Below are 23,559 nucleotides of genomic sequence, written 5' to 3' on the forward strand. Positions count from 1 at the left end.
ACCTATCTGTATGGTAGAGTATAAACTAAAATGTTAATCATTAAAATAAGTTCCAGATTGCTGCTTTAAGACCTTCAGGTCCATGTACACCTATACTGTAGGTTACCATGAACTAAATCCCACTTGTGCCATCTGCCTGTACTTCCCCATTCACTGTCTCTCAATCACCTTAAACTGCCTCCTTTGATTTAACCATTTTCAATTTTAATTAAATTTCATGTCATTATTCAAAAATAAAAATACATTTTCAAACATTTTCAAAAATAGCAAATATAGAAGATCTACAAGCGTTCACAAGCTCACAACGTGAGCATGTTGTGAGCTTGTGAATTGGCAATTTTCGCAGTTTTTTAAATAGGGCTAAATACACAGGGGCAGCTCTGCTTTTTTCATATATAAATTATAAACCCGAAGGCATCCTGGGATTTACCACACATGCTATGTAGGCACACAACTGATCATGAGGTCATGGGGTCAAATCCCATGCCATCCTTTACCGCTGCCTTGCATTAATACTTTTAAATGTCTCCCTTCTCTCTTCCCTGTACAGTGAAAAGACACAGGAGACATTTAAATAGGCTAATAATAAAAACAAATGAAGTGAACACCGTCTTGCGGGGTCTCACCGTCATTATCGATGGCGAAGGGCACATTGGGAGTGATGATGTCATAGAAGCAGATCTGGCTGTACTGTGGGGAGCAGTCGGCATCCAGCGCCTCCACGCGCACAATGCGATCAAACAGGCGGCCCTCTGGGACCGAGGCTTCATAGCGACGCTCCACGAACACGGGGGAGAACTCGTTGACGTCATTCACACGCACATGCACCGTGGCCCTGAGGGGGGAGAGATGAGTGGAGAGAGGGAGAGAGGGGGTGAGATACGGAGACGGGGTTTTATTGTGATGATATGCAGAGTACATATCCTGCAGCGTTTCGCATGCATTCTTACATGGTGGAGGAAAAAAAACGCCATGGGAAATACTTAGCAAACACAGTTATTAAAAGAACAATACCTACAGAGCTGCTTAGTGGATGACTGTGGCAAGTGGGTTTTATTTTTGCTATGTAGCTTCTAGGTAAGAATGTGAGCTGCTCTGGATAAGAGAGCCTGATACATACATACCTAAATTGTAAATGGACTACATTCCCCGGATAAATATTCAAATGAGTTGAGAGTTAGGAGTGGGTGTGGGGTGGTAAATAGGAGAACTCAAAGCTGACTTGCTTGGGGGGTGACACTCAACCAAAACACTGGCAAAGACTTAAAAATGCACTTTTAAAAAATAGTTCCTAGCTCTAATACTACACTAGCGTAGGCTGACAATAAAGACTGTTGACAGGCTTTCAATAAAGAAGACGAAAACAAGCAGTTAAAAATGATTTAGACAAGAGGAGGGAATATTGCGTTGACAACATGATTGCAACATCCCAGGTCTGACTCAAGCTGAAGAGCTGTGTTGCATGTCTTTCCCACTCTCTCTGCCCTCAGTTTCCTGTCTCTCTGCTGTCATATCTAAAAAATTAAGTGAAAGAAATAATGTAGACTGTGAAAACTGACTTGTGTGATTTCTTGCTGTTGACTCCATCCGGGCCCTCTCCACAGTCGTAGGCCTGGATGGTGAAGCTGTGTTCCCGCTGGCTCTCGCAGTCCAGAGGCTCCTTGGAACGGACCAGTCCCTCTCCAGTGGAACGATCCAGAACCACCGCCTCAAACTGGACTGAGCCGGAACCAGATGGACCATTGTGCACCCGGAAGCCACAGATCTCCCCTGAGGTTGAAAGGATGAAGACAGCAGCAGTGTGAGGGATGTAAATAATTGGAGATGGTTAGTGAATATTGTGTTAGTAGCTAGCCCTATGCTATTCATTGTAAAAAATAAATTAAAATAAAACAACTAGAGGAAAAAAATATACAAAGGGTAAGTAGTCCCTGACCTATAAATCAAGTTGCACGAGGGGATTCAAATTAATTGATTTCAAACAAACAGCTGCTTTCATGTATCACAATACGAGCTTTTGTCAATACCATCCAGCCCTACTTAGAAGAACACAGAAATATCTGGAGAGTTTCATGAAGTAGCACTTAATTTGTCTTTGCAAAACCATCCTGACAGAATTAGAACAGAATGTCATTTATTAAGCCAAACAGCTCCCGGACAAACAGCACCTGATAGCCACCTTCTATGGATGAAATGAACCCAATCAATGTGAACAGAACCGCCCCGCCCACCCCTAGAGTGACGTTGGTGGATCCATTCTAATTTAAGCAGACAATGAATACTCTGCAGAATGGACTCAAAGTGTTCCCAAGCAGACGTGATAATCTTATTTCAGTATGCAGAGTAAAGCACTAATGCTGCTGTGCTGACAGATCCACCAATGAGGAGGTTGAATTACACTATGAGTCTGTCGGACTGTCTAAAAATAGTCGCGGCCATGATTGATTTCATGGCTTCTAATATTTATCATTCCTGAAGGAATACCCTGGTTTTCGATGGATGGACGCCGCCTCCACAATAGATAAACCCCTTCCGTCTGAATGTGGTCAAGTGAAGATTGTGTGCCTGTGGATTGTGTGTTATGGTGTGCGTGTGCATGTTGTGCATGTGCCAAGATTGTGTATGTGTGCGCGTGCACCTATGTGTGTGTATGTGTCAGTGTGTGTTTTATGATGAAGTACATGCAACCAAACAGATATAAATATCCCTCCCTTTACAATGGTCAGCTAGCTACAGTGTCTTCTTGCAGCCACACCACCTGGGCCAAATGAAAGCTAAATATATTTCAAATATTGCCGACGCCGAGCACTAGAAGGGCTGGGTTTGGGTTTGACCTATTTTCCTCAGGAGACATTTCTGTGCCTCTTCAACTGTAAGCACACTGTCGCACACGATAGCTCCAATATTTGTGCCTATTTTTGAATGATGCCTTTTTTGTGTTCAGGTATGACCTCCTACAACATATAGACCCTACACTGGTGTAGGTTTTACTATATGGTGTAGGTTTTACTAAGTATAGAGTCTATACTTAGTAAAAACGGACCTGAGTTGCACTGACTGAACTTGGTTTGTTCTTTTTCAATCTACACCAAATGTCTTCACCAAAAATAAGCTATATCTATAAGCTTACAATGCGTCACAGCGTGTTGGTATTTTTCGGCAATTTTTGGTGGATGTTCCCCCCAGAAAATGGATGATGGGGTTAAGTGGTTAAACATCAAGTATAAAGTTATTTTCAATCTAATGGAAACTGATATTCTCTTTCCTCATGACATACTGTACATACTGGAGGAAAGATTTACATATTTACGTACCGTAATATGACATAAATGTAAGGTGCTATAATCAATGTAATTCAGGGGTGCCGTGGATGCAAAAGTTATTTACTGGGGTGACCAGAGCCAAAACGTTTTTGAGAACCTCTGCTCTAGAGTGAGTGATGCCCAGGGGCATAACACCAGGAAGAGATCATTTGACCACCTTCCCCCAGAATTTGGCTCAAACATGGGTAAAAATCTACTATGCTGCCACCAAAATGTGGAATGACCTACCAAATACATAAAGGTTCTCGACTCCCTACTCAAACTCAAAACTAACCTAAAACAATATACCTTATGATTCTACTGAGCTTTATTCCAATATGCTTTGTAGTGTATTGTATTGTATGTATTATTATGTATTACTGATGATGAAGTGAGTACAATGGACCAAATTGGAAACAAGCCCTGGGGCTTTTTGTGTTATCCTTTTAGCATAACATTTGACTGTACTACCTGTACTGTAAATAATCATGTTAATAAAGTATTCAATCAATAAATCAATCAATCAATCAATCAATCAATCAATCAATCAATCAATCAATCAAAAAAACAGTCTAGATTGGGGGTCACAGATAAAGAAAAACATATCAAATGGAAGTTCGTAGCCTAATGCATATCAAACTGGAGGTCCTTGAAATTAAAACAGTTGAGAATCACTGCAGTACATTATATATACAGTGGCTCATTCTCCACAGCCCTTATCAGAACATCCCACGGCCCACTTTTGGATCCCGTCCCCAACAGGCTGAGGCACACTGATAGAAGGCCAAATGTATGTGCATTGTTACCAGCATAGTGCAGGGGAGCGTCTTTGTCCAGGGCAAAGAGTGGGGGATTGAGCAGCACCGTGTTGTCATTCTCCATGACAATCCCTTGGTACTCCGTCTCGATCCATGGCTTGTGCTTATTGGCTGAAAAGGAACAGAGGAAGCAGGAGAGACAGAGAGACAGAGAGACAGAGAGACAGAGAGACAGAGAGACAGAGAGAGAGAGAGAGAGAGAGAGAGAGAGAGAGAGAGAGAGAGAGAGAGAGAGAGACCAGCACAGAGGCTTTGGGTTAAACGAAGCAATTAGAGAAGAACAAACGAGTCTATTTTTAACAGCCCCCATTATGGCAGAGGACAGAGTGACTATGTGTGCATCTCATGACTGGAGAAACACACAATGTATGTATGTGTGTTATGTGTGTGACCAGTGACCACAAACACGATTTAATGACTTTCAGGACACACACACACACACACACATACACACACACACACACACACACACACACACACACACACACACACACACACACACACACACACACACACACACACACACACACACACACACACACACACACACACTCTCTTTCTCTGCTACACCACACACCTTGCTGGCTGACAGAATAATTAAAACCAAGTCAGATTTCACCTTATCACAGAGAGCTATATTGCACATATCAATCAGCCATGAGTATGCCTGCCAAGGGCGCCAAGCCTCACAGGCGTACACAGACAGAAAAAAATATGTGCATGTCAAAATCAAATGGCAGTTGTTTCGCTACAAATTCACCTTTAATTGCGAATTAATTATTCAGCCCTCTGCTGTGTGTTCTCTGCCGAATGATCAAAGGCCAAGTTAATGAGCTAGAAGGATGACAATTTTACACTCCAAAAATCAAAGAGCAAAACAAAAGGCCCAGCGCACAGCCACTCGGCTACGTCTTCCCGTCTCCTTTAACGGCGCAGAGCGACACTAACTGCTGAGTCTGCTGCCTTCTGCACGGAAAGGAAAAAAAAAGAAACTGAACCACCATGGACACTTGTGTTGTGCAATTACTCCGTTACGCTCACTGCCGCGGTGAGATTCTCTGGAGAACAAGACCAAGGAATGACTGCGGCTCACTTTATGCACAGCAAAATCCTCAGTGTTCATTTAACTCTGAGAGTACACAAGTGGAACAACATTTGGTTCCATTCGTATACTCTCTGAGTTACAGACCCGTTAAGGGTCCATATGGTTCCATTTGTACACTCTCGCAGTTGCAGACCCGTAAGGGTCCATTTGGTTCTCTCTACTGTGGTTTCAATAATTTAGTTGGGGAAACCCTGGGTCCATTTTTACATACTCATAGGTAAATAGACACTGAGGAGTTTGCTGTGTGAGAGAGCTTGGTTCAGAGACAGGATCAGGGGGCACTGCCGGAGGACTCTTCCCCCCAGTCACAAACACTCATCCTTCCTTCAAGGTCCGAGCTGATGCCCTCCCCTCCTCCGCCTGCAGTTCCTCAATCATCTGCTTCTGTCCATACTTTGGTCATTTATCTCCCCTCCCTGTCCACCACCACCTCCATCCATCCATCCATCAACCCACCCCTCTGTCCACTCTACTCATCCCTCCATCCCTCCTTTATATAGAGTTAATCTGAGCATCAGGGCAGTGGATTACAGATTGAGAGGCATCCCATTCCATTGCCCTCTCTCTCTCTCTCTCTCTCTCTCTCTCTCTCTCTCTCTGTCTCTGTCTCTGTCTCTCTCTGTCTCTTTCTCTCGAACGCCTCCTCTCTCTGTCACTGTAGTCTCTACATAACATCCTCACGTCTCCCCCCCGCACCCCTTCCTCCAACACACACAAGCACTCCCTCTCTCTTCCTTTTCCCCCCTCCGATGTCACCTGATCTTGTGAACGCACCCCCCCCCCCCCACACTCACACACTCACACACACACACACACACACACACACAACCACCTGCTCCAATTTCTCCTTAACCGTCCATTTCTTCATCATCAAACTGTGTCTATACTCTGTACCTCCTGTGCCTAGTCCCCGGAGTCCACCTCTCAACCTGTCACCTCCTCCCGCGTATCTTCTTCTCTCCTTCTCTCTTTCTCTTTCTCCCTCTCCCTCTCTCTGTCTCCCGTTCTCTGTCTCCCAGTATTTTTGTGTCATTCCATCTCTCCTTCAATCACCCTCTCTCTTTCTCTCTACGCCCTCCTCGTCTCTCTGCGTCGCCTGACTCGCCTCCCTTTCTCCTCTGATACCCCCCTCCACACACAGACACACACACACACACACACACACACACACACACACACACACACACACACACACACACACACACACACACACACACACACACACACACACACACACACACACACACACACACGCGCGCGCACCCACAAACGAGCGCACACGCACACACGTTTGTCTCCTTCTCCTGCATTGTGATAATAATTTGGACGATGATGTTGAATCACCGTCACTGTTATCTACAATCATAAATCTGACACAGAGTGGGAGAAAAAAGATTCGTCATCTCCTCGACTGTCCACAATACTGATGACACAAGCACACACAGACACGTCGCAGACACACACAACGGGGGTCTTCCTCGCGGTGCACTCACAACATACATCAAAATGGACGGATACAGACAGAGGTGCACAATAGATGGACGTGGCATTCTCCAAGGTGCATGTTATATGGCATGTGTACGCCATGTAACCAGTAAATACAGCCTAAAAATGGGGATCTAATGAGAAGACAACAGCCATTGCTCTGACACACGTACACTGGTAGGTGTGCTGCCATGGCGATAGAAAAAAAGCATATTCAACAATACACAACAATTGACAGAAAAAGGAGGAGGAACTGACCTTTGTTGCCAGCGGCAACCGAAGTCAAGCAAAGGAGGAGGAAGGAGAGAAAATTCATTCTGTCCATCTGAGGGAGGAACAGAAAGGGGGGAGGAATAGGAGAAGAGGAAGAGACAGAGATGAATACAGTAGCATGCATTAGGAAGTGACCAACACTGGAAGACATAAAGATAACAACACAGGCGGAGAAGAGAGACAGACTCAAAACTCAGACCTAGGGTTGGAAGAAATGTCAAGAGTTTTTCATGACTCTATATTGTTATTACCATATACATAAACATACTGTTTACTTACATACATACATACATACATACATACATACATACATACATACATACAGTACATACAGTACATACATACATACATACATACATACATACATACATACATACATACATACATACATACATACATACATATAGGCCTATGTACATATGTTTTTGGGAGGAAAGCACAGTGGGAAAACATTTGCATACAGGCTATAACATGCTCTAGAGCTCATTGCTGGTGATACTCTGACTCAGATCACGGCATCACTGAATCCAACAGCATGAAGGAATCGTTTATCTAGAAATATCCTGTTCTCCTAGAGCGCTATATGGCTATGCTGTTGTCTTGTGGTTAGCGCATTCCTGCAAAACGAAAATGTAATGTGTGTGCAGTTTTGGATCCATCTGCATGCACGCACCTGGTCGTACGTGTGTGTGTGTGTGTGTGTGTGTGTGTGTGTGTGTGTGTGTGTGTGTGTGTGTGTGTGTGTGTGTGTGTGTGTGTGTGTGTGTGTGTGTGTGTGTTTTCACACCTAATTGTGGTGTGGAGGGAAAAAAAATGCAGCTGCACCTGACACAACTATAAGAATCCCATGGAGTCAGCAGGTGACATATGGCGACGATGACAATTTCCATTAGGCTGCAACATACATTCATTCCCTACCTCAAGATAAATTAAGTGGGTTAACATTTATAAACGATTGCTGCATATATGAATTCAACCCGTGTGCTCTGGATGCAGTGGAAATAAGGCTGGTCAGGCAGGATTCAGACTTATCGGTAGAATTCAGGACTATAGCTACATACATGCATAAAAACTGTTAAAATGTTGGTCATCACTGAGAACTGAAAATAGAATAGGATTGTAAAATGAATGAATGACAAGAGCAAATATACATATATGTGTGTATGCATTTAAATGTGAAGGATTTATATGATTACATATGTGTTGAACTTGAAATAGTCACAACATACATTGTATTTGATAAAGCTGTCTGTGTACTGTACATGATGACCACAATAAAAAAAACACATTTTCAAGAAAAGCTACATACATGCGTATTTGCCAATGCGACAATAATCAATCGATTTTCAAAAATTTTACTATTGCCCAGACATCACAGTATGCGATCAAGCGTGGGGGTCAACGCCTGCTTTATCAATATTCTGATCATACAAGCAAGGAGTAAGCATGTCACAGATATAATGTATAACGGCAAAAATAACGGCAAATTGACGTTGTGGTGGATTTCACATTACCGTGGCGAGTATCATGATGATGATGATGCGTTCGGTACCCGACGCTCTCCTCGCAGCATCCGCTGCTTTCTCACGCCCCTGGTCCCCTGGTCCCCCCGACAAACACACACCACACCACAGGAGACGCAAAGTCTGTCCTGCTGCTTCTGTTAGTTAGGGCGATGATGCTCGTAAAAACGAAACACTCTTTTAGATGAATGTATAAGGCTGTGTGTGTGTGTGTGTGTGTGTGTGGAGTGGACGGAAGATCGAGAGAGCGATGCCCTTGTTTTTGGTTAGACGTATGATGATGGAGGAGGAGGAGGAGGAGGAGGAGGAGGGGGGGGGGCGATGGGAATATTACGCTGGGCGTCGATCCCTCCTCCCCTTTCGGCGCTTCTTCAACCCGCCCACACTGCGTCCTTCTCTCTCTCTCTCTCTCTCTCTCTCTCTCTCCCTCTCTCGTTGCCATGTCCGACTATTATAAGCGACTTTGGGCTTGTTTTTCTGTTAAGTTGCTTGTAGCGGGTTAGTTTTTTGGGTCCTAAATGTTGTTTAAACCAGTGGTTCACAAACATTTTCATGTCAAGGACCCCCCCCCCCCCCCCAAATTAATACATATTCGTAGACGCAACCTTCTAAAAAATATTTGCACCACGACGTGCCGACGCGTTGAGAGCTTGTAGATCTGCTATTTTCAAATAGCCAATTGGGTTAGAGTGGTTGCCTCTTTTGGGCTTATAGACCTGGTTGCTTGTTTCTCTCCAAGAATCTGGCAACACTGCTCTCTCTCTCTCTCTCTCTCTCTCTCTCTCTCTCTCTCTCTCTCTCTCTCGCCAACCAGCTCCCTGCCAAATTGCTGTTCTTGCTTTTTTCCTCCTCCACTCCTCTGAATGCATGTGGGGGTGGAGGTGGGAGACGAGTCAGACCCAACAGAATCATTCATTTCGTCATAGATATTCATGTTCATAGATAGCTCCCTATACCGATGTTTGATAAATGACAGGATGGGGTCTCCCTCTGCATTCCAGTGGCACTGCCACCTCTTCCCTCCTCCAGACCAGGTCCCCCCCCCTGCAGTGTTGCCAGATTGTGTGGGAGAAACAAGCAACCAGCTCTAGGAAAACAAGCCCAAAATAAGTCTTAAGTGTTCAAAAATAGTTTTAAAATACTGTTAAACCTATAATATTGTGTAGTAGTGTACAATTGCTATTTAAAAAAATAATAATCTTGAAATAAAATGTGGAATATTTGGAAGATGTTTTTAAACATTCTTCTAACAACACAAATCTGGGACAGGGCCCCCCTGGCACAAATTTATTTTTCAGAAGGGGGTTAGGGAGGGAAACATACATATTAATTAGGGGTCCATGACATATGAAAATATTTGACAACTACTGGTTTAACTAATAAATAAATAAATGGAAGCAAGCCCAAATAAGCAACTACACTTTAGAAACAAGACCCAAAAAACAGCAACAACCAATATTTGCAACCTTACAGAAAAAGAAGCCCAAAGTCGCTTATAATAACAGACATGGCAACACTGCTGGTCCCCCCTGCATCTTCACACTGCCCAGACTGCAAAATGACGTCATATCGCCCCTCTTGCCCTGTAGCTCCTGTCAAACAGATGGAGGGCAATGCTCGGGAATGGGACAAGCACACGCGCAAGCGTGCACACACACACACACACACACACAGACACGCACCATGAGAAAACATTAAGCAAAGAACGCCACACACTTTTTTTTAAATCCAGCATTTTAATGAACATTACAAAATGTATTTAAAATTACCCCCCCACCCCATTTTTTTCCTTTTCCTATTTTACATTTGGTAGCAATAAGGCAAAAAAGTAGTCTCTTGAAACAATTATTTTACATCAATTAATAATCACTGATGCAATTTATAAATATTAAAATCGGGGTCTTGCTGCTACAATGAGATGCAACACGTCTCTGCATTCGAAGGGTTTCATTCAAAAATGTGATCCATCTGGATGTTTTATTTTCATCGTGCTCGTATAGGCTACATACATACAGCATATAGCTTCATATTAATGTTAAATATATGAAAATCTCTGCTTACTTTTTTCATAGATATGATCACATAATTTTAGTAACCTACCCCCACACCCAAAAAATAAGGAAAATAAAAAACGTAACATTTTGTAATGAAACCCTTCTTTTTGAGAGGGGAAGCAGAGTTGTGGCTCTCCCTTCACATACTGTGCCTCAGACTACACCATCCAGGCCCAATAGAAAATCCTTCCCTTGGCGAGATGAGATGATCCAGTCTATATTCATACCAACTTCTATTGAAAATAAAAAAGATGAAGAGTCAGAGCGCTCCTGATGATATTAACCATAATGAAACAGTGCATAATGCATATCACTCAATACAAAAAGGTGGTGATAATTAAATGTCTTATGATCTCCAGTTAAACATAGTAGACAACCCCCAGGTACCCAAAACAGCTTGAGCCCCCAATTTGTGTAGATCTGAGATTAGAAGAAGTGAGTCGGGAGAGCAGTGGTCATCATGAGGTTATAAATGCGACCATGTGACCCAAGGGCTGTGGGTTTGAATCCCTGGATTGGGTGGGTAGAGGAGACAGAGACGCCGTCTCCTCCATAACAGCCAGTGATGTGTTATGGAAATGCAACTGAAGCTCTAAATAATCAGAAGAAAAGCTGCTCAGTGGTCAATATTAACTGTGGTTGAACTAGGCAGCATCCAGGAGTGTAACTGTGTTGAGTGTGAAGTATGTAAATAAGAATCGATGCTCACTTAAAATGTATCTGAATACAAGTACTGTACAGGTTTTAAAAAAATGTATTTGTGGTTTACATAGACCAGTTTCTAGTTTAGCATTACCTTAAGAATACATTGCAAGGTATGTTTATCGCCAAACAAGATTAAGAGTCCAAAAGCCCTACTAGTACCCCCTAGCCACTGTGCTGGACCACAATGGTTTGAATGCACCAACATTGCATCCACTCAGTGGGGTAAAAATAAAAAGTTAATTGAAAGTTTTTTTCTGGGGATGGAGATATTGCATATTCACTTAAGTAGTGTGCAGGGTGACATTTTGGTCTGAGGATGGCACTAAAGGTGCTGGGGTCACTCAAATGGGTAGGGTTCATCGTCGATTCTAGGGAACATGAATGCACTCAGCATGTTTCATGCATTTTGAGATATATTGCATGCAAAATGTAGGTCCAATGGTGGTGCACTGCTAGAGGAAAGGACATGGGGTCACCAAAATCAGTACGGTTCATCATTCAGGGAGCAGGAAGGTGCACAGCAAATTCCATGACAGCAAGTAGTTTTTGAGATATCTTGTTTGGTGGGGAAAGGTGACAAAAACTGAACGGTATTCATCTAAAAACATCTTATTGTTTAGGCCAGCAAGCAGTATTATGTAGAAGCACAAGGCATTATGGTCTATGTAAACCACTGCAGAGTAAAGTTAGATCAATTCTTTCAGATCAGTGCAAGTGAGGGCTGAGGCCTATTGTAGGAGAGACGAGATATGAGGAGCAAAGAGTAAACAGAGATGATACGGTAGTTGGCAGGAAAAGTCCCTATAAATAGGATTGACAGGACATGTACAATGAAAAAACCCTTTGATGGAATCTTATCCAAAGCTACAAAATTTTCTTTTTCTTTTTTTTATTAAACCTCCTAAAATAGCTATATAAAATCAAGTCTCTCATCACAAAAAAATGAAAATCAAATGAAAACCAGAATAAATGTATAAACATTCATTGAAATACAAGGCAATTTTTGAGCTGAGTTGTTGAGTGTTAGTATACAGTGTTGTTTTACAGTGTTTCGTTTGTGAGTGAGTGCCACAATCCCATCCTCAATATTATCATTCCCCGTCAGAGCAGCAGTCCTTACTTTTCCAACAAGCAAAGAAAATGCATGTCATTATTATTACATCTGAAAGTGCCAAATACATTATTGTTGTGCCTGAACCTTTTGCCCTGTTAAGGTTCACTATGAGTGACTGTGGGGAGCACATGAGTTTAGAGAGACAGAGGGAAATAAATCCAAACAAAACTAGTACAAAGAGTCATTACCGACTGACTCAAAACCCGTGACTGGCAAGTGCAAAACTTTGTGTACACAATACTTCAGTCTCTCAAGTTCTTTGTGCCCCGCCCACATACAAAAAAAAGAAAGAAATTAACAAAAGAAAAACAGGAAATCACCCCTGATTGGCTCACGATTACCCATGTGGCACAACGGTCACTTCCTGTAAACGTTTTCTCCCAATGTTTGTAAAAACTCCCACCCACATTTTTTTTAAAACACAAAAAAATATATAGAAAGAATTTTATTTTACACTGACATATAATATATATTACTAAAGGCCTTAAAATATTTTCTGATCTGTTCCTTGTTAAGACAGTTCCCTTCAGATGCATCCTGGGTGGATAATCAGCTAGCGACCTGGAGAGGAAAACAGAGTGACATTCAAAACATTACATAACGCATGTAAGCTAAAGCAGAGTTTCGAGAAAAAAAAAGCTAAATTAAATTAACCTCAAAACCATACTTAAATGACAGACTAGCCTCACTGAAGAATACTGAAATCAATTTACTCACTTTAATTTTGTTTGTTTCATTTACACAATGCAGAATTCGTCCCATCCTAGCTATAAGGAGCAGTGGGGCAGCTACTGAGCAACGCAAAAGGGACCAGATCCAGTTCTAAGACCAGTGCCTTGGTCACGGGCCTTGGCAATGAGTATGTCCTTAACATAGGGTGACCATATATTAAGCCCCTCAAACCAAGTGCCTTGATTCAATTCGCACGTTCGTCTTGCACACGCACGCCCATTCATGCACGCACATGCACCATAGGTGTTGCATACAGACAACGACTCAGCGTTGAATTCAGACACGCAATGCATTTGTTCATGTTTTCTGATTGGGTTAGGTGAGTATGTTACATGAAAAGAATACGATAAACGCCTATGCAACCACTGAAAACAACTATTATTGTAATTCTGGCAAAACTGGGACAAATTTGTAGAGAATGCTGAAAACCGGGACATATTAGTGTTTTAGAGATATTCGGGACAGCTTGAAAACGGGACAATCCCGGCCAACCGGAAAGTCTGGTCCCCCTACCCAAACATGTGTTATGTTGGGAGGAACCCGGAGCACCTGCAGGAAACCCACGTGATCACGAGGAGAACATGCAAACCCCACACAGTCACAGAGAGACCACAGTCAGGTTCAAACCGAGAGCCTTCTTGTTGTGAGGCAACAGTGCTAACCACTGAGCCACCATGGCTGCAACCCTTTGGGCTTTTCAGGAACTCAAATTTAAATAAGTATTACAGTCAAATCTGAAAAGAAGTACAGGTTGTATTGAAAATCTACATTACAGATGGTCTACAGGCGAAACTGTCTGTCGCACGTCACTGATCATTCATCACTTCTCCCATAGAAAGGTGATGGCATCCTTTTCTTTTTTCACTTTTTCTACTCTGTACATGTATTTTGATGTTATTTTTTATGCTATGTTCATGAATTGAATAGTATACATAGGACCACAATGGAAACAAGTCCCCAGGACTTTTTTGTGTTATGCTTTAAGCTCAAATGTCTGACTGTACCTCGTGCTGTTCACATTTCTGTCAAATAAAGTATTCAATCAATCAATCAAAACGGTCTGGTTTTAACTGAGCTATCAATTTACGTTCAACTGGGATTTGGTAGAGTATCACTCTGATAAATAAAAACACCTAGCAAAAACAGGTGGTTTGTTATAATTGGTTTACCGGGTAGAAGTTTAGTCCTCCTTCTTCTCAGTCCGTTCTTTCCGGGGCACCAGTGCCTTACGGAGGTATGGTATGATTAAATAGGCTGTGAAGAAGAACAAGTGACCGCAGAAATAGACCGACGAATACACCTGGAAAACAGAGGGCACAGAACTCAATTAATTTAAAAGGTTTTTCCCCACACAAACATAAACAACCAACCATGTTGCTTTGTTTCTTAAGAGGTAATGATAATGGTATTGCATGTATAATCAACATACTGTATATCCGGATAACATAACTAGCATCTATCTCTAAATACTAGGCAAAGTAGTAATGCAAAGAAATATTGTGTACTCTGCACCCATTACGCCCTCCCAGTGAAGGTTTATTATTATTAAAAAAAAAATCAGGTTATGGCATAACGACTAAATTGTGGAGAAAACCAATACAACAATAAAACAAAACTGTGCAGACCGAGTCCATGGTGTGTGTTCTTATACTGTATGTGCCGAGGTACCTTAAGCCATTTGTCGTAGGTGAAGAGGCAGAATGCTACTAGAGGGTAGCCCATGAAGAGCCAGTGGACAAACTGTTGAACTATATAGATGAGAGGGTACGCAGGACTGTTGGCCAGTTTGGTCAGCGATGGACTGTCCCTTATCAGCGCCTGGGCCTGGGACAGACAGACAGACACAGTTTTGGTAATCAAATATAACAATGGTTATACAACTACAGTAACTATGATTCCTAAGTTTGATAATATTTGATTACACGTGGATTCAGCCTTATGCCACTTCTTAATTTATTTATTTACCAGGGACAGTGCACATTATTCAACATTTCAGTTTTCACATCAACATAAATGAAATCTACGCGAACCGGTGGTTCGCGTAGATTTCACAAAAAGTGCACTTTCTGAAATTGTTGATCCACTTCCGTTTCCGGTAGCACCACCGGAAACGGAATTATTCGGGTTCCGTTTTTTTTCGATCGTATCCGCTTCCTGTCTGGGATCCCGTCTAAAACTCGATTATCTCGGTTGTGTTTTTTTCTCCTCGCTGATCACTGTTTAGCGTATCTTCAAGATGGCGGCTCGGATTTGGAAAGGGTTTTCGCTGGCCGTTTAACACAGATCCCCTGTGCGTTTAGAACCAAATGAACGCGCACTTTTAACTTATTTAGCAAGGTCTGTGGCGACATGAAAAAAACAACAATCAAACGCTGGCACTGGTGAGTACATTATGATATTAACCTCTGGCATGGAATGTGTTAAGGTTACATTTCAAATGATTCAATTCTCAGACATTGTGTCCCAATTTCAGATACATTGAGAAATGTGTCTATTGCAGGTTGTGTTGCAAATCTGGCTTGGCCATTTGTCTCTAGAGCAACGATGGACAACTGGTATGTTAAGCATTCTGTGTAAAGTATCAGTCTAGAATGTTACCCACAGAAACACAAGTAGGATTAGTCCCTCAGACCAAAGTATATCAGTTATTGCTCTGTGTCTAAATCAAATTAGTTCATAAACTATTTTTTTAACAGGTGAGCAGTGCATATTCAGCTTTCTCTGTTGTTAACATTGACCTCTGACAGACACACTTTAGAAGCAAAATGCATCATTTTGGAAAATGATCAGTTCACATTATGCCATGCTGTATTTTAATTCATAATGACCCTAGCAGCAAGTAAGCTGTATAATATTTAACTGTAGCACTATCCAAGCATTTACCATTCAAAATGAAATTTTGGGTGGTAAATCAAATCCAAAGTAATTAGTCATCCTAAGGTGAACAATGGAACTTTTACAATGGAACTTTTGGAAGAAAATATGTCCCCAGCATGTGTACAAGGACACGTATTCAAACAAGAACCTCAAGAGCATGAGAGACGACGTAGAACAGGGAGCTTACCTGAAAACTATTAATCAAATGAGGGCCATGGTAGCGCCACACATTGAACTGAACTCCTGATGCAAGCATTGTAGTGACATAATTGGACCATTTTATTATACTATGACAGTTGCATGAGGTAGGACCACATTTGTTCAATTTGAAAGTTCCACCATTAACTGATTCACTGCCAATCACGTAGATCTACATTTTTTTTTTTAATGTTTTTTGTTTTCCAATTTCACCCAAAGACCAAGGAGATATGATTAGTTGAAGATCTAGACTCCTATCCACTTCCTTGTTAACTTAAAACTTAAAAATGCTGTATTTCGGCTCCTGAGTACTTTTTTTTTTCCAATGAAAAACTCTGGCACTGGCTAAAAAAATATGAAAATACCTCCGGCAGTTAATGGGTTAAGACCTTTTGTAGGATTGAAAGATAAATTGGGGTTTGGAGGACAGACTTGTCTGAGTGTGTCAACAGAGATTTCAAGCTGTTAATAATATATCTTAGAATTTGTTAACAGCCCTGTGAATGTGTGTGAGCTTCACAGAGCCTTCTTGTTTTCCTCATATAACCTAAGGAATTACTGTTCAGTAACAAAAGCAAAGTTACCCATCCCCGCTTCAAAGACTGGCCTCTGTCTGTCTGTTACGTACCTGTCTTTCTACAGTGACAATGATGAACTCCATGGAGAAACAGAGGAGGTATCCGGAGTGCAGGCCGTGCCAGATAGACAGGAACACCAGCGTGAGGACTTGAGATAAGAACTTATTGCCCAAGAACTTCAAACGTTTGAACACATGCCTGGAAAATAAGACGACAAAGCAAGCCATGACATGAGGCATCATTTGTCTTTACACCTATCACTGATCAGTCCATGAGGACAGGAGGCAAATGAGGAGAGAAGTCTAAAGCTTAATTTATACCCCACTGCACAAGGGTATTGCTTCCCAAAAAGAACAAAATCTACAAGCTTGTGCCGACATCACAGTGGGACTTACTGCTGATTGCTTCTCTCCAGAGAGAATAATATGGTTGTACAGTATCTGATCTAATGCAAGTCACAGAAAAGAGCATTTCACCAGAAAACACAAAATGGTTTGTTCTGCACATAATCTCACACAGACTCCCACTGATATTATAAATAGTCTCGCTCTAACTGCTTGTCTTTAAAGTTGTTTAGTGAAGTAGGGACACATGTATCTTTAATTACAACTCAGTGAAACTATGCAAATGAGATAAAGAAAGATTGCTCGTCCTAGAAGGGATACTGTTATGAACCTGTCAGTTTCAAAGACTAAGTTAGACACACAAAGCATTGCAAACAATCACCCAATTAACTACAGACTGTAGGAGGGGAAAACTTAATTCGAGAGAATCAGTTACACTGAATGCAGTCGGTGACAATACAATATGGTTGTATCGTTGAGTGCAAGATGACAGCAAAGTGGTGCTTTTAGAGCCGTTTACCTCCACATGGCTGTACAAGGACAGCCAACCAATAAGCCGCTTAATGGGTTTTTCTACCAACTTCCCCATAGCTACTTATCAACTCGCACTCCTCTCACCTGCCAGAGTGCCAGTTGTTGTTGCATAGCAACTGGAGATGACAGGAAACATCTGAACTTGATTCTCCAGAACCGACACTGCTTGTCAGTTCAATTGAGGTCTATATCAGTCGGTTCTCAGCCAGGAGTCCTTAACCCATTAAGACCGGGAACGCATCCGTGTCATTTTTTATTTCTTTGGCTATTCAAAAATAGCAGATATACAAGCTCATAGCGCGGCACCGAGTGCCGCGCTAGGAGCTTGTAGATCTGCTATTTTTTTTTAATCGTGAAAAATTATTTTCCCGATTTTTTTAAAAAAAACGTGGGATTTCGATTTTTTTTTTAGAATCGCCTCAGGTCTTAATGGGTTAATGGGGTTCCCAACTAAATTATTGATAGTTAAATCTTCACCATTATTACCTGTACAAGAATTTTCACAACTAGAGAATGTACAAGAACATTTATCTCTACACCTACAGTAAAGGAATTATGGACCAAATTACAGACCAACAATGTTCTTGGAGATAAAAATCTTAAAAAATGGGGGTCCATTCCTGCCCACCACCACGGAAGTTGTGGGTTCAAAGGTGGGTTTGTCGAGCTTCTATTCAAACACAATTGGCCTGTGTTCGTGGGAGGGAAGCCGGGGCGGGGAGGGCGATAATCGCCACCGCACGTATTCCTATGGGCTGGGGCAGCACCTGTCAGCAGGGAGTGTTGGGCGGGAGGAGTAGGACGAAGCCTCTACGTCCTCCCGGTGGGGGCTCCTCACTGGCAGGCGAGTCAGTAGGATACAACAGCAGTGACAACACACAAAGAATGTGTGTGTGGTGAGGAATTGATTGGCATAACGACTAGAGCATGGCCTAATGTTTATCAAATTGGGGGTCCTTGAAATTAAAAAGGTTGAGAATCACTGCTCAACAGTATTTCATAGTACTGCTGAAGACAAGAGCAACAGCAACATTTTCTATATTCTCAAACAATAAAGACTGAACTGAGGGTTTTTCCGTGACTTTAACTGTACACTTTAGTGCCAAGAAGCAAAGAAAATAAAAAGGTAAATTGTTAAAAACTCCCATGTTAATCTTCAACTCAAACCCGCTGATGCGTTTCCTGAATATATCCTTGTATTTATTGTACCTTATGATAAAAGTCAGGTCCTTTCAACAGAAAGAGTTTGCCATAATCAATTTGGTTTTCTAAGCGTACCATTTTGACAGACCGAGCTACCTTTGTTATCATGGCCTCAACAATGTAGCCTTTTGTCAGCGTAACACTGATGTACGTACAATAGGTACTATGTTGTAGTCCTGACGAAGGTTATGTTTATCTAAAAATGTTAGATGTTGTAACTGGGTCCTTTTGTTATCAAAATGGCTTGAATGTGTGCCAGAGGAATTATAAGTTGGTAGTAAAGTGTACTTGCCTAAAAATAACTACCGGTAGACCCGTTTAGCATGTAGGTCGACCAAGGAGAGACATTTTAAGTGTGACTACACTTAGGGATGACTGCTTGCTCTGTACTGTGACAATATGTCCAAATGAGTGAGGTGACCCGGTGAAACAGGTGTGTTTAACCTTAGACACAAAGGCTGACTTGTTAGGGGTTCTAATTTGGCTCAAATGTCATTTTGATTCTCCAACAACTCTTTACTTTCACACACAAAGTATGTGCATGCATGCATGCACAGTATGTATGTATGCATGTATGCGTGTGCACACATTCATACACACACACACACACACACACAGTTATTCATTTTACACAGAAGGTATACAATCAGAGAAAAATAAACCATAACAGAACACAAATAAAAAAAATACGAAACCATAATAATACAACACAGGCCGGAGTGATTGAAATACTATAAACTTGTGTGTATATATGCACACACGTGTGTAATGTGTATATACGTGTGTGTGTGTGTGTGTGTCTAATATTTATAATTCCTGAAGGAATACCCTGGTTTTCGATGGATGGACGGTGCCTCCGCAATAGATAAACCCCTTCTGTCTGAATGTGGTCAAGTGAAGATTGTGTGCATGTGGATTGTGTGTATGTTGTGCATGTGCCAAGATTGTGTGTGTGCACGCACGCATGTGCGTGTGTGTGTGGAGGGGCATACTATAGATTTTCCTTTTAGATAATAATCACTAGCAGTTATGAAAACTACTGCATGGCCAGATAAAAGTTTATATTTATAGGTAAATGATTGTCCTATTAAATTATGGAGGGCCAGATAAAACAGTAGGTATAAATGATTGACACCTCAGTCAACTATTCATTATTGCAAACTACTGACGTTGCCAACTTTTACTTTTACCTCCATTCTGAAAGTGACAGGTATAGATATTCCCCCTGTAGTTCCTGCTTCCTTCACTGTGATCACGAGTACAGTAGTGATGTAATTGGTTGTAATCTCATCGGCAGCTCCCATAATTATACCAGAAGGAACGCCCTCAAAATAAATTAAAGGGGTGCGAAAGTCGAGATAAAACTAATTGATCCCTGCAGGGAAATTCAGGTGTCAAAATGAAACACAGGATAGGTACATGTAAGAGTAGCGAAATAAGAATGAAACACAGGATAGGTACATGTAAGAGTAGAGAAATAAGGATGAAACACAAGATAGGTAGAGTAGAGAGATAAGAATAATAAAATAAAACGGTCCCACAAAACATGTTTTCAGGTGTTAACTGATATCCAGGTGATGTTAAAGGTTCTATGACATTCATTTTCACTTTTTTTTTTTAAATGTTTTTTTTGGGGGTTTTATGACCTCAATTACACCCAAAAAATCTGAACTTTGAACATTCAGTGGATTTTCTGTGGTCTGGGGTTTTCTGAATAATTAGGCTGAAAAGTAATCTGAGCTTGGCCCTTGGGCAGTGAAGTCACAGGCCATTAATCCCGCCCACTCTCCTCCTCGCCCCTCCCCTCCACTATCCTTTCCTTTGGGGGGGGGGGGCGGAGCAGAGGCGATGATTGACAGGCAAAATCCCTCAACAGCGACACCCGCAGGCAAAGATTTCATTTTTCATTGCAGTTGAAAATGCTTTAGAAATGTGAGAGAAACACACCTGCCATGGATCAATGGAGTGGAATTTTTTGTTAAAACGTTTTATACACGTTTGAAGGACCATGACAAAGACTTTTAATGTGTTGTAAAACTGAACGTCATGAAACCTTTAAGATTGCTGACAATAATACAAGCTATTACTTCCAACATATACAGTATGTGCATCTTCTGCCTATTTTTCAGGTGCTAAATCATTCACTATTCTTTGTTTTGGGGGATTGCAAAGTATTATACTTGATTCTATGCAATGATTTATTCAGGTGGTCACAGTCGCTCTTTAAACTAGCGGGGTGGGCAGAGCGGAAACTAAACTGGGGGTTTCATCACCCTTTAAGGATTTAATTTTACACAACGGTTCCCAATGCATATACACCAACTGAAAGGCTTTATTTAAAACATAATTTATATTGCAATTTTTTAAAAGAAAGAACAAAAAAAGCCTCTGACTATGTCCCTGCTAAGATTAGGAAGAACATCCATAAAATACCATTTCAACAAGCTAAACACCAACAATGTTTTGCCAGCTAATGCGGCAAATAGCATCTTGCGATCCATTCTTAGCTTAGGATCAAATCCTGCCACCTTTTCTCCAGCATCTCCCCTATCAGACTCTAGTCCCCCCTGGCTCCCCGGCTGTGGAATGACCTGCCCCATCAGTCAAGACTGGTGCAAACTCACTCCCTATCTTCTGTCGCAGTCTGCAAACTCACGTCTTCAGACTCCACCTCACCCCCTAGCCCTGGCACTCCGTATCACTTCTTGTTACATATTCAGATAGATAAGTAAATGGTGGTAAGATAGGTAAATGGTGCAATAATGTCTCCATTCAAAGCGCTTTACAATGTGCATTACATTCACACAGCAATGGCGGAGGCAATCATGTCTTCAATGTTCAATGTCTTGCTCAAGGACACTTTGATACCAAGCCAGGAGGGCCCATGGATCGAACCTGAGAACCTTCCAATTCCCAAGCGGCCGCTCTACCTCCTGAGCTACTGTCCAGCCAGATTCTAGTTTTGTTATCCAGATATGTTGTTTACTTGTACACATATGCTACTGTATGTACAGTATGTAATTTAGATACATGTTACCCGCTTGCTTGTCCTCAGATGCCAAGTACGTTATTTAGGCGGATGCTAGTTTTGATGTGTACCTGCAATCCTAGTTACTTCGTAGGACTTACTAGTTTTTTCTTTCCATTTTGAAGTATTTTTTGTGTGGCATTTCCATGCCTTTATTTGAAAGCGAAAGTGAAGAGAGAGACAGGAAATGTGGAGAGAAATGACATTCAGCAAATGGTCCTGCCGGCCAGGAATCAAACCGGGGTCAGACTGATCAGGGCATTGTGACCCAACTGCTTTGCTATCAGGTCACCCCTCGCACTTTCTTGTTTTCTTGGCACCATTTAGCTGACCACTTGCACTTACCCTGTTGTTGGTTGACTACAGTACATGTTGTTTACTCCAAACTTGCACTTAAGGGCTCCTAACTACTACATCAGTGACCATTTTAACCACAATGTCAAAAAGACAGTGGCCCTAACCGCCACTTCACCAAGTTTTGATTTGAGTTCACCTGGCTGGCTTTACACAGTGAAACTTTCACACAACTAGAGTAGTTTCCGGTTGCAAATTGCATGGAACATAATTTTCATGCAACTTGACAGTTACATGGACCAATTAAAAAAGAATCAAATTTGCATGCAACAGACTTGATTTAGCCAATAGTTTATTCCACTACATTAGCTAGGCTTCCTAGTTCCCCCCCCCCCAATCTGTTGTATCACACTCCGCTAGCTAATATCATCTTGGACATAAAGACATCTTTGTATAATTTTTTATACGCATCATTTTCTCATTGAATAATTTTGGACATGGACATAATATTTTCTTCTACCGCTGGCTACTTATTTTTCAGTTAGACAGAACTATAATGCACTAATGATTGTTGATATGCTGGAGGAAATAAAACATGGCTTATAAAGCCAAAATGAATGAGTGTGAAAGACTGGCTACTCAACAGAGACCACAGCAGCAAAAGAGATCAAGGGTGCTGTCAGCTGGTAAGACATCAGACCTCTGCATCCATTGTAATTAATGCATTGCAAATATTAATCATCAGTATGAAATGTCATTTTTGTCAAATTAGGTGATAAGCCATGTTTTAAAGTCATTCACATGAAATGAGTCATTAGTTTGACATGGTCACCTGGCATGTTATCAATGCTTTGGCTGTTGCATGAAACTAGTTTCACTAGTTGAGATGTTTGCAACTGTTGCAGTTGAGTATCAAACAAGTTTCAACAAGTGCTATTATACTGTTGACACTGAGTTTCAAGTGTGTTTCAGAGATCTTTACACTATGCAACTGAAATGCAACTTTGTTTCAAGTAACACAATTTCAAGCAACTAAAGACAGCCTTATACTTTACGGATCACATGGGGAAACTCATCCTCTGCATTTAATTAACCCATCCTAATTACAAGGAGCAGCGGGCATGGGCATTCACTGAGCAGCGCCCGGGGACCAGTGCCTTGCTGAAGGGCACTGGCAGTATGTTCCCAACATGCATGTCTTTTGGTGGGGGAGCAAACTGGAGCAGCTGGACGAAACTCCTGTGAACATGCAAAAAGAAAGAAACCAGGACCATCTTGCTGTGAGGCATCAGCGCTGACCACTGAGCCACTGCACCAATCACCATGTACCATTATTATCTCTGGCAGTGGGAATGACAGACTTTTTACTATGTGGTAGAGAGAAAGCTAGCC

The 23,559-nt window shown here is 41.7% G+C and overlaps 2 protein-coding genes across 2 annotated transcripts in view; both read right to left on the reverse strand.

The window, feature by feature from the left end:
* clstn3 (calsyntenin 3) overlaps positions 1–7,035 on the reverse strand; it is a gene marked incomplete at its 5' end in the record, with an annotated part of 39,843 nt that extends 32,808 nt beyond the window's left edge. Inside the window, 4 exons of the mRNA XM_080427673.1 lie at positions 627–835; positions 1,560–1,770; positions 4,109–4,231; positions 6,969–7,035. Of these exons, the coding sequence (XP_080283799.1) occupies positions 627–835; positions 1,560–1,770; positions 4,109–4,231; positions 6,969–7,035 (610 nt within the window). The remainder of the gene's footprint in view (positions 1–626; positions 836–1,559; positions 1,771–4,108; positions 4,232–6,968) is intronic.
* A 3,221-nt stretch (positions 7,036–10,256) lies between these two features.
* The window catches only part of lpcat3 (lysophosphatidylcholine acyltransferase 3), a 30,065-nt gene continuing 16,762 nt past the window's right edge, over positions 10,257–23,559 (reverse strand). The window contains exons 10-13 of the mRNA XM_080427663.1: positions 16,815–16,962; positions 14,780–14,935; positions 14,281–14,411; positions 10,257–12,940 (exon numbers count right to left, since the gene is read on the reverse strand). Coding sequence (XP_080283789.1) covers positions 14,292–14,411; positions 14,780–14,935; positions 16,815–16,962 — 424 coding nt within the window. The 3' untranslated portion in view covers positions 10,257–12,940; positions 14,281–14,291. The remainder of the gene's footprint in view (positions 12,941–14,280; positions 14,412–14,779; positions 14,936–16,814; positions 16,963–23,559) is intronic.

The sequence above is a fragment of the Gymnoscopelus braueri genome, assembly GCF_963280865.1.
Source record: "Gymnoscopelus braueri genome assembly, chromosome: 4".
NCBI lineage: Eukaryota > Metazoa > Chordata > Actinopteri > Myctophiformes > Myctophidae > Gymnoscopelus > Gymnoscopelus braueri.